At 41.9% G+C, this 15,373-nt stretch overlaps 1 protein-coding gene across 2 annotated transcripts in view; it reads left to right on the top strand.

The window, feature by feature from the left end:
* Nucleotides 1-15,373, top strand: part of PPP2R2A (protein phosphatase 2 regulatory subunit Balpha) — a 54,016-nt gene that overhangs the window by 27,183 nt on the left and 11,460 nt on the right. For both annotated transcript variants that reach the window (XM_089658736.1, XM_089658735.1), the window contains exons 3-4: nucleotides 6,477-6,568; nucleotides 13,413-13,575. In XM_089658736.1, coding sequence (XP_089514862.1) covers nucleotides 6,477-6,568; nucleotides 13,413-13,575 — 255 coding nt within the window. The remainder of the gene's footprint in view (nucleotides 1-6,476; nucleotides 6,569-13,412; nucleotides 13,576-15,373) is intronic.

The raw sequence follows: 15,373 nt of genomic DNA, 5'->3' as shown, positions 1-15,373 counted from the left end.
CATCACAGTAATAGCTTAATAGCAATAGGGTGCAATCAAAATATCACGTTTTACAGCTTTAAACCTGTAGTGAATATTTTGTATTTTTTTGTTTATCTTCTGCATCTTTAAAAAGACTTTAGTAACTAAAGTCTCTTTTAAAAGATGTAAGTTTAGTTTACAGAAGTATAGCATACGAATAAGTGCTTATTTTGATGCCCAAAAACATGGAATAATAATTACTGTAAACACGTTGTATTTTTTATCTCCAGCAGAGACCTTAGAGAAGTGTTATGGCCAAAAAACATTGCATAAAATAAACAAAAGTAAACAATTTTTGTCTCCAGGATCTTATTAAAAGAGAGCTTAGAGAAGTAGTGCATTAAGAAAAAACAAAAAAGTGCTTATTTAGATGCCAAAAAAACATGGCCTAACAATAGCATAACAACAGTAAACATTTTAACAAAGATGTGCTAATAGAGCAGCCATGGTTTGTGTTGTACAGCAGGACCAAGACTTGTGTAATATCCTTTTTCTGATGCAAAATACCACTTCAATGGGTGTGTGTGGATTGCATTCTATTCAGTTAAGAAAAAAAAAAAGCCAAAAAAATCATTTTTTGGATGACAAAAAGCAGTAGGAAGCCAGTTTCACATCAAGATTTGCAATGGTTTTCGTCGTACAGCAGGACAAAGACTTGTGTAATACCCTTTTTCTGATACAAAATACCACTTCAATGGCTGTGTGTGGATTGCAATCTATTCCATGAAGAAAAAACACATCAAAAAATGCTTGTGTTTCCTCTCAGCGGAGGAGATTGGGCTTGTCCTGTGCCTGTCCCCTCAGCGGTGCTGCCAGTGTAATGGTGGTGCCAAAGAAGTCGGAAACCGGAACTCGGCTTCACAATGAGGCTTGGAGCGCAGGTGCAGCCTCTCCATCATCTGTGCTCGCCACACAAGAATTTCTCCTCGCATTTGGCAAGCGGCTTTTTCAAGCCCTGCTTTAGGCCATACTCACAATAGGCGTTTAACTTGTGTGCATTCAATCCCAGTGTTTCTGTGCACTTGGAAGATGGAGGTGGAGCATCCAGCCCTGCAGCCTATAAACATTTATGGCAGGCTGAAATATGCTACAGCTGGACAGGGCTGAGTGCTGCATCCAGTGGTACTTGAATTGTTACTGCAGGATATTGCACTAAATTTAGATCACAAATAACTGCATTTTCAAGCAATCATCTGGGAAGTGCCCCGTTGCTTGCTTAAATACCAGCCAACATCCTACTGATGACCTTAGATGACATGCTAACAGGGTCCAGAAGTTGCAGCCTACTGCTGGGCCAAGAACCACTTCTGCCCTCCAGAGTTGTCATACTGCCCATGTGCAGCTTTTTGTATTACAGACTTCTATGGAGGGCCTGAATTCAGTATATTTAGTGGAATTTCCAGCTTTAGCATTGCCACGTTTTTCATGGAAAGCAAAAGTAGTTTGATTATACAAAGTAGTAATCTGGCATAAAGAATTGAATAGAGGTGAACATATTTAACCAAAACGTCAAAGAATACTGATTAAACTTGGGTACTTTAGTCCTGTCACTGACATTTGTGAGGTGCTCCCGATACCAGTGGCAGAAACATTGTAGTATACTGTCCAGGGCAGTAACCAGCAAAGTCTCTGGTTCACTTTCTGTGTGGTGCTGATTGTAGGATCTAGTTTGACACCACTATTGCCTACAGTGCATCCCTGACACTGCAGGGATTTTACAAGGACACTGGATGCTACCACTTTATATAACAGCCAGTGGCATCACTCAGTACACTAATTTTAGTTGATCTTGCAATTGTTTGGCTTTGTAAATGATCACATTTTATGTGTAGGTTTTTATTTTTTAATCATCTCAGCTGGCTATTACTTTGAATCTTTGCTGGATAAGTCACTAGTTTCCACCCATTTGGGAACTCCCAGACCAGTTTTCCCAGACCTGCCTCCACAAGAAAAATGCTCACCTTCGTTAAAGACAGGTTAGGCCGTGTGTTGCACAGTATACAGCTGTGTTACACACTTTTGTGTTTTTATATTAACCACTTTCTGTCCATGGGCTGTTTATAATCACCCTGGAATTCAGGTAGTTAAAACAAGCTTACTGCTGCAGCCACGAGTTTGGTATCATATTTTTTGTTCTTTTTTTAGCTGGAAACCAACTTTTCAGTAAAAGTGATCTGGGTAGCTGTGGAGCTACCCAATCACTTTTTTTGCTGCAGCAGTACCACTGCTATTTGCCATGGTTTCTGGTTTCTTTCTTCCATGGGGCCTTGGGACCACTGTATGCGGTGTCAGGATGCTGTATAGGAGGAGCTTGGAACATCCATTCCCTAATCTCCTCTATGACGAAGTCTGAAAATCAATACACTTCATCACTTGAGTTCAGAGCAATGAACCAACAGCTACAGTGGGCAGGGAAGCGGCTAATCAAACATACAGTGGGTATTTAAAATAATCATCCCCATTTTAAAATGACATGTTGCTTTCTAGCCTGAAATGAAGACACCGTGTTTTGTTTTATCCAACTTTATTTACTCAGTGCAACCTATAACATAGAAGTGATAGGTGTAACACCAACATGTCAGGAAAAAATAAAATCTTCAAAAACAGAATCACTGAGTTAGAAAAAGGATCACCCCCCCCCCCTCCTAAAAATGACTTGTAAACTCAATTTGGTGTAGCTAATCACCTTCTCAATGGCACATAAAGCCATTTGACTTTCAACTGATCAGCTGTGGTCATTTTGATTACCTCAGCATGAAAAGAGCTTTCCTGGAGCATTTTAGTCCCTGGTAGTACAACTGAAGCAAACAATCAACTGTGGTTGGCAAGGCACTGTCAAAAGATCTTCGGGATAAACTTGTGGACAGGCACAAGTCAGGAGGTGGATACAAAAAAATTTCAAAGGCTTTATCAATGCATAGAAGCACAGTGAAGGTTATTAATAAGAAGTGGAAGGTATTTGGTACAACAAAGACCTTCCCAGGATCAGGACGTCGCTCCAAACTGGATGAAAGAGTCAGTCAGGAGGAAACTGATCAGAGAGGCTACCGTGAGGTCTACAGCAACTCTGAAGCAATTGCAGGCATTTGACAGAGAAATCATTGTGTGCATGTGACAACAATATCACAGATTCTCCACAAATGTGGCTTTTATGGGAGGGTTGCAAGAAAAAAGCCACTCCTCAAGAAAGGCCACATTCAGTCACAAATGAGCTTTGCCAAAACACACCTTCCACACGGAAAAAGGTGTTCTGGTCAGATGAGACTAAAATTGCATTATATGGCCTCAACACTAAACGATATGTCTGACGGAAATCCACTACAGCTCACCATCCAAATAACACATCCCTACAATAAAGCATGGTGGTAATATCTTGTTATGGGGCGTTTTTCTGCAGCAAGGACTGGAGCATTTGTCAGGATAGAAGGATAAATGGATGGGGCAAAATACTGTCAAATTATTGAGGAAAATCTGCTGCCCTCTGCCAGAAAATTGTCACTGGGAAGGTTTACCCTCCAACATGACAATGACCCAAAGTACACAGCAAAAATAACCACACAGTGCTTGAAGGAGAAAAGAAGGTGAATGTCCTTGCATGGCCTAGTCAGAGCCCAGAATTAAACCTGTGAAATGACTTGAAGACTGCAGCCTACAAACGGCCACCGTCCAATCTAACTGAATTTGTGCAGTTCTGCAAAGAAGAGTGGGCAAATATTGAAACGTCTAGATGTGCAAAATTAGTAAAGACGTATTCCAACAGACAAAAGGCTGTAATAAAAGCAAAAGGTGGTTCAACAAAATACTGATACCAGGGGGTGATCCTTTTTCCAACTCTGTGATTCTGCTTTTGAATTTTTTGTTTTTTCTGTTTTGCTGACATGTTGGTGTCATGCTTTTCACTTGGATGTTATAAGTTGCATTAACATCCCAGTAGATCAGCAGTTTTTGAAATACTCAAACCAGCCACGTTCAAAATCACTTAAATCCCTTTTCTTTCCCATTCTCATGCTCTGTTTGAACCTTAGCAAGTCCTCTTCACAACATCTAGATGCCTAAATGCAGTACGTTGCTGCTATTTGGTTGGCTGATATGCAATTTGTGTTACCAAGCAGTTGAACAGGTGATGTTGGAACAGTAACAGAGGGGAAATCTTCCAATGGGGATACTAGTTCTGGTGCTGCACCAGGATTCCCTCACTTTGTTGGATTTTCATTCACTTCCTTTTTCTGGTATGGAAATCTCCCTAAAGGGACACAGATGGCAAACATACCGACGGGTTATAACCCTCCCATACTCTATTTAAAAAAGAAAAAAAATGCCTTTTGCAACACTTTAAACTGGCTATAGGCTGATAGAAATTCATCCTATTCTGTGTGACAGTTCCTGCTGTCCAGGGACATGCTGGAAAACTTGTTGATCAGCAGCTGCAGTCACTGATCAGTGTTTTCTGAAAGCGGGCAAGTACCAAAGCAGTTTTTAATCCAGCCATTATGTACCATTGAGTTGATTTTCTTATGATGGGATCAAAATTCACCACTGCTTTTTTGACTGATTAGAAGCTTTACCAGAAAAGCATGTGAATGTGACCTCCACAATTTGCAGGAATCCTCAACAATCAAAGCATAGCGTGTTGTTTTTTTCGTTACAGTTTTTCCCTGGCCCTTGTGATGCACGTTGTAGTTTGCATTCTGTTTGTAAGCCTGAAGAAGCTGGAATGTAATGGCCATTTTTTTAAGCACTAAAACAACGTTGTCGGATTTTTCATGGTTGTACCAGAGTGATGCCTGCAGAGCCGGCGGTCGGCTCTCTTGTACAATCTGCGGGAGGGGACGTCGCCCCCACCCCCTCCGCCTCCTTTGGGGATTTCCCATCCCACTGGGAATCCCGAGCAAGCAGCCGGCCTGTCCACTGGACAGATGAACAAAGCCGGAATCGGCTCCCCTTTACTGTCAAGCGGAAGAGGTGACCTGACATCACTGTATCGGTGCGATCGTCAGATCATGGGCAGTAATTCTAGCACTAGACCACCTCTGTAAATCTAAAGTGGTAACCTGTAAAGGCTTTCAAAGTGTCGCCGATGAATAGTAAGATGTATGCCGCTTGGCACCGTTGCATGGGCTTGCACAATTTCAAAGCATGACATGTTTGGTATCTGTTTATTTGGCATAACATTATCCTTTATATTTTACAAAAAAAAATTGGTGGGTTTTTTTTTTTTTTCCCCAATAAAATTAAAAAAAAGTGTATTCCCAAAAATTGCATTTGAAAAACGGCTGCAAATGCCGTGAGACATTAAAACCCCCCCCCCCCCCCAAAAAACAAAAAACACCAATTTTGTTCTCTAGTGCCTCTTCTTTAAAAAATGTTAGAGGATTCTAAGGCATTTTTTAGCAAAAAAAATACTCATTTTAAAATGTAAATAAAGTGTGCCAGGAATAGCTTAGGGCTAACGTAGTTAACTGCTTCCTGTCCGCCCTATAGCAGTAATACTGCTACAGGGCGGTACAGGTGCCCAAAATCACGTGTATACATGATTTTGCATTTCTGGGTAAGCCACACGCTGCTATTCAATCACTGGGTCCTGGCCGGTGTTTGAGGAGCATTATTGACGGAGGGAGAGCACGAAGTAAACAATACAGTTCTCTCCCCTGTCAGCTCCTGCACACTGCTATGCATGGCTTTGCAAAGCGGTGTGCTTACAGTGAAGCGCACACAGTTAACCCTTTGATCGCCCCACATGTTAACCCCTTCTTGTCCAGTGCTATTAGTACAGTGTCATTGTTTTTTTTATTAGTACTGATCACTGTATTGGTGTCACTGGGGATGTCAGTGACACAGTCTGTTTCCCCCCAGTGTCAGAATACCCGCTGCAGTCTCGCTATAAGTCGCTGATTGCCGCCATTACTAGTAAAAATAAAAATCCCAGTGTATATATATCTCCATTTTAAACGCTATGACTTTCACGTGAACCAATTCATTTACATGTATTGGGAATTTTTTTTTTTTTTTTTTTAGCAAAGATGTGTAGCAATATACATTTTGGCCTATAATTTGTAAAAACGTGTTTTTTTTTCTGGACATGTTGTTTAATAGCAAAAAGTCAAAAATATATATTTTTTTCTTAAAATTGTGTTTTTTTTGTTTTAGTTTTTTTTTTTTTTTTTTAATTTTATAGCACAAAAAATAAAAACCGCACAGGTGATACCACCATTAGAAAGCTCTATTTGTGGGGGGGGGAGGAGAGGACATAAATTTCATTTGGGTGCAGCGTTGCATGACCGCTCATTTGTCAAGTACCGCAGCACCATAATGCTAAAAATGGCCTGGTCAAGAAGGGGGGTAAATCCTCTGGAGGGCAAATGGTTAAGAGAGGGGCTTTTCTATTACTCTAAACACTGCTGCTGTGGTGCTGGGCAATGTATGTGTTTGTAACCTGTGCTTTCTTTTCATTACAGCTGATATTATATCTACAGTAGAATTTAACCATTCTGGAGAGTTGTTAGCCACAGGAGATAAAGGAGGACGTGTGGTCATTTTCCAGCAGGAGGTTAGTGCTGCAAATATTTCTAATACAGGATTTAGGAAGAATGTCTGAGGGGAATACAGAGGGTAATACTGCTGATCACTTTAGGAACATGCCAGTTGCTTAGCAGTCATACAATCCCTGAATTTCAACACTTTGGGTTACTAACCTGGAACATGCAAAATGATCAGGGGACATAGTCTGTAGACTTGGGACAGAGTGATAACTCATACGATTTAAGGCAATTAGAATAACAGCCAGGCAATTGACATATTTTAGTCATACAGTACAGGACACAGGCTTGATATTCATAGACCCTGGGTTTATAGACTGGTACCTTCATGTGATTTAGATGCTTTGAAGAACATGCCCCCTTCGCGTCCTCCCTATCACCCTTACTAGAGTCCCAAGGTGATGGACCCCTTCTCCCCTCTGGAAAAATCAGTCTTGGCTTACCTAAATATATTCTTTGGATTAATTACCTCTTCAGTCAACTTTTCACTAATCCCAAAATAGAAGCAGTGGGGATTGCCTGAAATGTTGCTTCTGGAACTGGATCCTACTTGGGCGCTCACTTCAGTGCTTTGTGCCACATGTGTAGTCAGCCGCAGGATGCAGTACAGGTCCGTGCTCCATCCCTATAGAAACCAGACCCTGAGGACCCCATCAGGGGTATTAGCTGTGGTCCATAGGGACTTGCAGGTGAGTTTGTCCACTTTACAAATTGTCTAAGTGAGAGAGTGGACTTTTTAAATCTGTTTATCAGATGGTCCTCTTGGTCTCTGAGATAACTGTTGCATTTGTGAAGTATTTATTTTATTTTTTGGGCCCTGGCAAAACTATCGCGTAGCTTCCTCTGCATTATTTATAACTGCAGAGACAATGTACACCCTTAGAGTTTGGTATTTGTTTTATGGTTCCTTGCTCAGAAAAAAAGAAAAAGCATGAGGTCCTTCAGAAAAGGGGTGCGGGAAGAGTGCGAGTCCCCTTCTCCTGAGTCATACAAGGCCACATACCCACAACATGGGGTGGGGATGCTTTGCAAGGGGGGATTTCCCTGCCTCCTCCCACTCTTTGGCAAAGCATCGTACCCCCATGTTGATGAGGGTAAGGGCCTCTTCTCCACAACCCTGGCTTGTAGTTTTGGGAGTCCATAGGCGGGGGGGGCTTATTGGAATTTGGCAGCCCCTTCCCCCCCCCCCAATAAGGCCCCTCCCTAAGAACACTAAGCTTATTACTGGTTATGAACTAGTTAGAAAATGTGAAGGTAATCCTTTTTTAGCTTGAATGTTGTGTTAGTTTGCTAGTGATGTTACAATTTGTGTTCTGTTCTTGTGAAGTTACTTTTCTACTGCATTTTGAGTCAGGCTGTATTGCATTACACTTTTGGCATCTGAAAGGAAACCAGTCAGGAATGGGCATTTGTAAAAATCTACTTTCTTAATGTGAATCCTTACCTTGTAAAACAACCCATTTGGTTTAAAAAGGAAATGCAAGGCAAAACTTTTGTATGGTTGAATGAATTGCTCTTGATTGTAGATCTCTCGCTCTCTATAATTATATATACAATCCTGGTCAAAAATATTGGCACCCTGCATTTTTGTCAAATAATGCACCACTTCGTCCAGTAAATTGTTGCAATTACAAATGTTTAGGCATGCTTATGTTTATTTTTTTTTGTTTGTATTGGTATGACACAAAAAAGTGGAGAAACAAAAAGCCAAATCTGACACATTTCCATATAAATCCCCAAAAATGAACTGGACAAAATTATTGGCACCTTCCCAAAATTGTAATAAATAATTGCATTCCAAGTTTGTGATGATCCTGTAATTTGTAATTAAACTCACCTGTATCAATTACCAGGCACTAACAATCTAGAAATCGCACCGGCAACCAGTTAAAATGGTGAAAAATTGACTCAACCTTTCTGTTGTGTCTGTGTGCCACATGGAGCATAGAGAAGAGAGAGAGCGGCAAATAATTGTCTGAGGATTTGAGAACAAAAATTGTGGAAAAGCATGGACATGCTCAAGGTTACAAGTCCATCTCCAGAGATCTTCATGTTCCTGTGTCCACTGTGCACAACATTGTCAAGAAGAAAAAAATATATCAATGATTGCAACAAAGGATTGTTCTAATGGGGGATAAAGAACCTCGGTCAACTTCCAGAAAAATTCAAGCTGACCTTCAGGCACAGGGTACAACTGTCACTATATGTCGCCATCTAAATGAAAACTGACGCTATGGTAGGAGGCCAGCACTACTGATACAGAAACATAAAAAAACCAGATTGGAGTTTGCCAAAACATACATGAGGAAGCCAAAATACTTTGGGACGAATGTGCTGTGGATAGACTAAACAAAATGACAGCTTTTTGGTAAAGCCAATCATTCTACTGTTTTCAGAAAAAGAAATGAGGCCTTTAGAGAAAAGAATACAGTCCCTACAGTCAAACCTGGTGGAGGTTCACTGATGTTTTGGGGATGCTTTGCTGCTTCAGGCACTGGATGTCTTGACTTTGTGCATGGTATTATGAAATCTGAAGACTACCAAAGAATTCTGGAGTGCAGTTGGGTCTCTCCCAGAGGTCATGGGTCTTACAGCAGGACAATGACCCAAAGCACACATAAAAAAGCACAGAGAAATGGTTTAAGGCAAAGCTCTGGAGAGTACTGAACTGGCCAGCAATGAGTTCAAAACTTGATCCCATAGAGCACCTGTAGAGAGATCTCAAAACAGCAGTTGGGAAAAGAAACCCTTCCAATTTGAGAGACCTGGAGCAGTTGGCGAAAGAAGAGTGGTCCAAAATTCCAGTAGAGTCATTTGTGGTTACAGGAAGCAATTGATTTCAGTTATTTTTTCCAAGGGGTGAGCAACCAAATATTAAATTGAGGGTGCCAATAATTTAGTCCAGTCCATATTTGGGGTTGTGCTTGGAATGGGTCAGACTTGGCTTTGTTTCTGCCCTTTTTTCTTGTCCCCCGAATGCAAACAAAAGGAATAAACACGAAAATGCCTAAACATTTGTAAATGCAACAGTTTTCTGGGTGAAGTGGTGCATTATCTGACAGAAATGCAGGGGTGCCAATATGTTTGGCATAGTCCGTATTGGGATACCCCTCCCAAATCGTTTGGATTCAGGTATTCCAATCACCTCCATTGTAACAGGTGTATAAAATCAAGCACCTAGGCAGGCATGCAGTATGCTTCTGCAAATATTTGTGAAAGAATGGGTCCCTCTCAGGAGCTCAGTGAATTCAAGCATGGTACCATGTTAGGTTGCCACCAATAAGTCCATCCTTGAAATTTCCTTGCTACTAAATATTATACGGTCAACTGTTGGTGGTATTGTAACAAAATGGAAGCAACTGGGAACAACAGCAACTCTTGTCATTTTACTTGGCCCACCACTTCATGGCTGAGGGGGGTCAGCGCATGCTGAAGTGCACAGTGCGCAAAAATTGCCAACTCTCTGCAGAGTCAAGAGACATCACCAACTGCAATGCAAAGCATTGGATACAGTGGTGTAAAGCACGCCGTCACTGAACTCTAGAGCAGTGGAGACGTGTTCTCTGGACTGGCGAATCGCGCTTCTCTGTCTGGCAATCCGATTGACGTGTCTGTCTGGCGATTGGCAGGAGAACGGTACTTACCTGACTGTATTGTGTAAAGTTTGGTGGAGGGGGGATTATAGTGTGGGGCTATTTTTTCCAGGGGTTGGGTTTGACCCCTTAGTTCCAGTGAAGGGAACTCTTAAGGCGTCAGCATACCAAGACAATTTGGACAATTTCATGCTCCTAACTTTGTGGGAACAGTTTGAGGATGGCCCCTTCCTGTTCCAACATGACTGCGCACCAGTGCACAAAGCAAGCTTCATAAGACATGCATGAGAGAGTTTTGGGTGGAGGAACTTTACTCGCCTGCAGAGTCCTGACCAAAACCCGATAGAACACCTTTGGTATGAATTAGAGTGGAAACCGAGCCAGGCCTTGTCGTCTGACATCGGTGCCTGACCTCACAAATGTGCTTCTGGAAGAATGGTCAAACATTCCCATAGACACCCTCCTAAACCTTGTGGACAGCCTTCCCAGAAGAGTTGAAGCTGTTATAGCTGCAAAGAGTGGGCCAACTCAATATTGAACCCTACGGACTAAGACTGGGATACCATTAAAGTTCATGTGTGTGTAAAGGCAGGCGTCCCAATACTTTTGGCACTAAAGTGCACGTGTAACTATATTGCCAAAAGTATTGGGACTCCCCTCCAAATCATTGGTTTCAGGTGTTCCAATCACCTCCCATGGCTACAGGTGTATACAATCAAGCACCTAGACATGCAGACTGCTTCTACAAACATTTGTGAAAGAATGTGTCGCTGTCAGGAGCTCAGTGAATTCAAGCATGGTACCATGTTAGGTTGCCACCTGTGCAATAAGTCCATCCGTGATATTTCCTTGCTACTAAATATTCCACAGTCAACTGTTAGTGGTATTATAACAAAGTGGAAGCAACTGGGAACGACAGCAACTCAGCCACAAAGTGGTAGGCCACAAAAAAAGTCAGCGGGGTCAGCGCATGTTGAAGTGCGTAGAAGTCTCCAACTATCTGCAGAGTCAATAGCTAAAGACCTCCAAACGTCATGTGGCCTTCAGGTTAGCACAACAGTGTGTAGAGAGCTTCATGGAATGGGTTTTCATGGCCGAGCAACTTCATCCAAGCCTTACATCACCCAGTGAAATGCAAAGAGTTGGATGCAGTGGTGTAAAGCATTCTGTCGATAGGAAAAATTTAGCCGATACAGGAGACTGTGTGTACTGCAAATGTGAGGGGGCGGCTGAGAGAGGCAGGAGAGGAGCAAGTGTATACAGTGACTGGCTTTCACTATATGTCAGTGCCAGATTAACAGTTTTATTTTTTTTTTTTTTCCCTTCATTCTAGCTCACAGAATTAGCGGTTTCTTTCCCCCCAGCTAAAGGAAACCGTTTCCTTTTAGTTTATTTCCCCAAGTTAAAAGAAATAATCCCTTTTAGTTTCTTTCCTGAGATAAAAGAAACAAAGTTTCCTTTAGCTCTGGGGAAAGTGACCGCTAGTTCTGTGAGCTATAGTGAAGGAAAAAAAAAAGCAGTCAATTGCATTTAAAAATTGGCTCTGACATATAGTGACAGCCAGTGAGGGAGCCTCTCTGTATACACTGCTCCCTCACTGTATACATTTCTCCTCTCCTGCCCCCCACCCCCTCCCCCCTACAGAGAGGACCTGTCACTCATATGCTATCACATGTGGAACTATTGGTCCCCTATGTGATGATATCATAAGTTAAAAATCCATGAAAGTAGAAAACAATACAAAAAAAAAAAAATTGGACCCTCCCCACCCCCACATACGCAGACATTTCAGTTTCGGTTCGATTTTCGACCACATGCATGCTGAATTTTCAGTATCTGCACCAGAATTTTCATTTCGGTTCACCACTACTGATTACAGATATGGTTTTGGCTGCTGGAGGTTTAAACTGTCAATTAACAAAGACTAAGCTCAGGCAGGTTAAAAGATGGCCTTGCAGCTTGACGCTAAATTGACATTCTTGCTCTGATAGTGGGCATACATAAAAATAATAAATTATAAAGTCATTCTGATAGGTGAGGATATGCTATTATAACAGTCCAGTAGAAGACATATAGATTAAAGATGTACCTTTTTTTGACTGGTTTCCTGTTGGCTCAGGCACTGCAGTCATTGTGGATACTTGATCAGCCCTACCTTTCGGATTTCTTCTGCGCTGCTATACTGTGTAAATTGGGAGCCTTTCATAGTCTCACTGCTGGTTGTTTTCCTTTTATTCCTTCTGAAAAGAATGGTGTGTCCAAATCAACTATTGCCATCTAGTGGTGGCTCCTGTTTGAGAAAGTAAATACTTTTCTACAAGAGAACAGACATATTATTATTATATTATTATTATTATTATACAGTATTTATAAAGCGCCAATAGTTCGCTCAGCGCTGTACATTACAAAGGGGGACAGAACATGTGACAGAACAATTCCAATACAATGCAAGACATGAGGGGATCGAGGGCCCTGCTCTTTCGAGCTTACAATCTAGGAGGGAGGGGATGGTGGCACAGGAGGAGATAGCTGTGGGGGATGGAGTGGTAGGAAGAGTGGAGGAGGTCGGCAAGTTAGCAGGGGGCGGGGTAGGCTTCCCTGAAGAGATGGGTTTTCAGGGTGCGCCTAAAGGAGAGGAGAGTAGGTGATAATCTGATGGGTTGGGGCAGGGAGTTCCAGAGGATGGGCGACACCCTGGAGAAGTCCTGGAGGCGGGCATGGGAGGAGGAGACCAGGGAACTAGAGAGAAGGAGGTCTTGTGAGGAGCGGAGTGTGCGTGCTGGGCGGTACTTGGATATTAGGTCAGTGATGTAGTTCGGGGCAGTATGGTGGACAGCTTTGTACGTCAGCGTTAGGATTTTGAATTTGATCCGTTGCGCAATCGGAAGCCAGTGGAGGGATTGGCAGAGGGGGGTGGCGGAAACGGAGCGGTTGGAAAGGTGAATGAGTCTGGCAGCCGTATTCAGGATGGACTGAAGCGGGGATAGCCAGCGGCGAGGCAGGCCAGTGAGGAGGGAGTTGCAGTAGTCGAGACATATCAAGATTACATCAGAAAATTGCCTCTTAGAGCATTGAATTGTGAGATTTCCACTATAATTTCTGTACTTACTTTCTCCTACAAGGCTGTACAAATATATTGATTCCCCCACTTGTTCTGGGGAATCTATTGTGGAACGTAGTAAATATGCAGACCACATATTCTAAATCAGCATTTAATTTTTTGGTCTGAACTTTCTGTAAAGCTATGCCAATTTTATTGCAGAGTAAAAGCCCATATCATAGAGGGGAATACAGTGTGTATAGTACGTTCCAGAGTCACGAGCCAGAATTTGATTACTTGAAGAGTTTAGAAATCGAAGAGAAAATCAACAAGATCCGATGGTTACCACAGAAAAATGCAGCACAGTTCCTGTTGTCTACAAATGGTGAGTTGTCTTTATCGCTTGATTAGGGCAGGTACATAATATCGCATATAAAATGATCTTTTGGGTGTTGAGGGGCCAGTCCTGCCAAATGTTACATTTCACTATTGGTGGATGTTGAGTGGAATCACCTACGATCTACTTATCTTCTGACACTGTGATGGGAAGATCTCTGGATCTGAGTTCCCAGTCTTACCTGCCCCAGAAGATCTGATCTCTGACCTGATTCTTAGGATTCGTTCACACTAGCCCCATTAGGCTGGTTTAGTAGGGGTTGGTTGTCGAACACCACAGCTCACTGGTTTGTGGTGGAAATTTAGCATGTTCTATTTTTGAGCTGCGTGTTCTGACACACTGAAATGCATTGCTGTGTGCAGCTGTACATAGCATTGCATAGGATTAGCAAGACTGGAAGAAAAATGAACATTGCAATGCCTTACAACATCCCAATGCGCAGCATGTGTCCAGGATGCATGTGCACAATAAGGCATGCTGTGTGATGTGAACAGGCCCTTAGATTAAAGCTAGAAAAAGTAGTGTAAACAGTTGCAACAATGTTACTGAATGCTCTCTTGCATAAAAGCCATTGCACATTGTGGCTAAGGCTAGCCATACACTATACAATTTTCTGCCCAATTAACTTTAGATTTACCTTCAACTATGTAAAGGAAAACATAGTTTATAAAGATGGAAAAGGACAGACTTTTTAAATTGCAATTAGTGTCAGTGTGTAAATAGTCAATTAATTTATTAGCTCTTACGTGGAAGCACTGACTAGGCTAGATACTGAGCCATGGGGATCAGAAAAGAGCTGTCAAAAGTCCTGCGTAACAAGGTAATGGAACTTTATAAAGATGGAAAAGGACATAAAAAGATGTCCAAAGCCTTGAATATGCCAATCAGTACTGTTAAATCACTTAAGTAGTGGAAAGTTTGGGGATCTCTTGATAGCAAGCCAAGGACCAAGAAAGATTGCAGCCACAACTGCCAGAAGAATTGTTCTGGATGCAAAGGGAAACCCATAGGTAACAACAAGAAAAATACTGGCTGCTTTGGAAAAAGAAAGTGTAGTTGTTTTTGAAGGAGCACAATAAGATAACACTTGAACAAAAATGAGCTGCATGGTCGAGGTGCCAGAAAGAAGCCTTTACTGCGTCAATGGCACAAAAAGGCCTGGTTAGGCATGTCAAGGTGTTGTCAGGCATATTGTAACTGGGCTTTTTTGTGGCATTGGTGCAGTAAAAGCTTCTTTCTGGCATTTCGACTAAACAGCTCATTTTTGTTCAAGTATCACCGTATTGTACTCCTTAAAAACATCCACACCATCTTTTTCCAGAGCAGCCTGTTTTTCTTTTGAGGTTGCCTGTGGGTTTTTCTTTGAATCCCAGACACTTCTTCTGTCAGTTATGGTTGCAATCTTTCTTGGTCTACCTGACCTTGGATGTCACTATTTCTGCCAGGGTATGTAAACTTTTGAGCACAACTGTACAGTGTCAGCGTACACTATTATCATGGATTACTGTATTTGTCCCTAGCAACGTCAGTTAGTGACCCTTGCGGATGGTGACAGATTGCCTGCCACTATAAGTCGCTGATCATCGCTATTACAGTATAGCATCTATATCTGCGTAAATTCCAGTATACATACCATGGTTTGTAGACTTTCGCACAAACCAATTAATACACACTAATTGGGATTTTTTTTAACCAAAGACATGTAGCAGAATACATTTTGGCCTAAATTTATGAAGATTTTTTTTTTTTTCAGTTGCATGTTTTATAACCGAGGTGTGTATATATT

This window comes from Staurois parvus, unplaced genomic scaffold (genome assembly GCF_062004578.1).
Source record: "Staurois parvus isolate SC_StPar_1 unplaced genomic scaffold, SC_StPar_1.0 ptg001090l, whole genome shotgun sequence".
Taxonomy (NCBI): Eukaryota; Metazoa; Chordata; class Amphibia; order Anura; family Ranidae; genus Staurois; species Staurois parvus.
The sequence above is the reverse complement of the archived record's forward strand: the minus strand, read 5'-3'. Positions and strand labels throughout refer to the sequence as shown.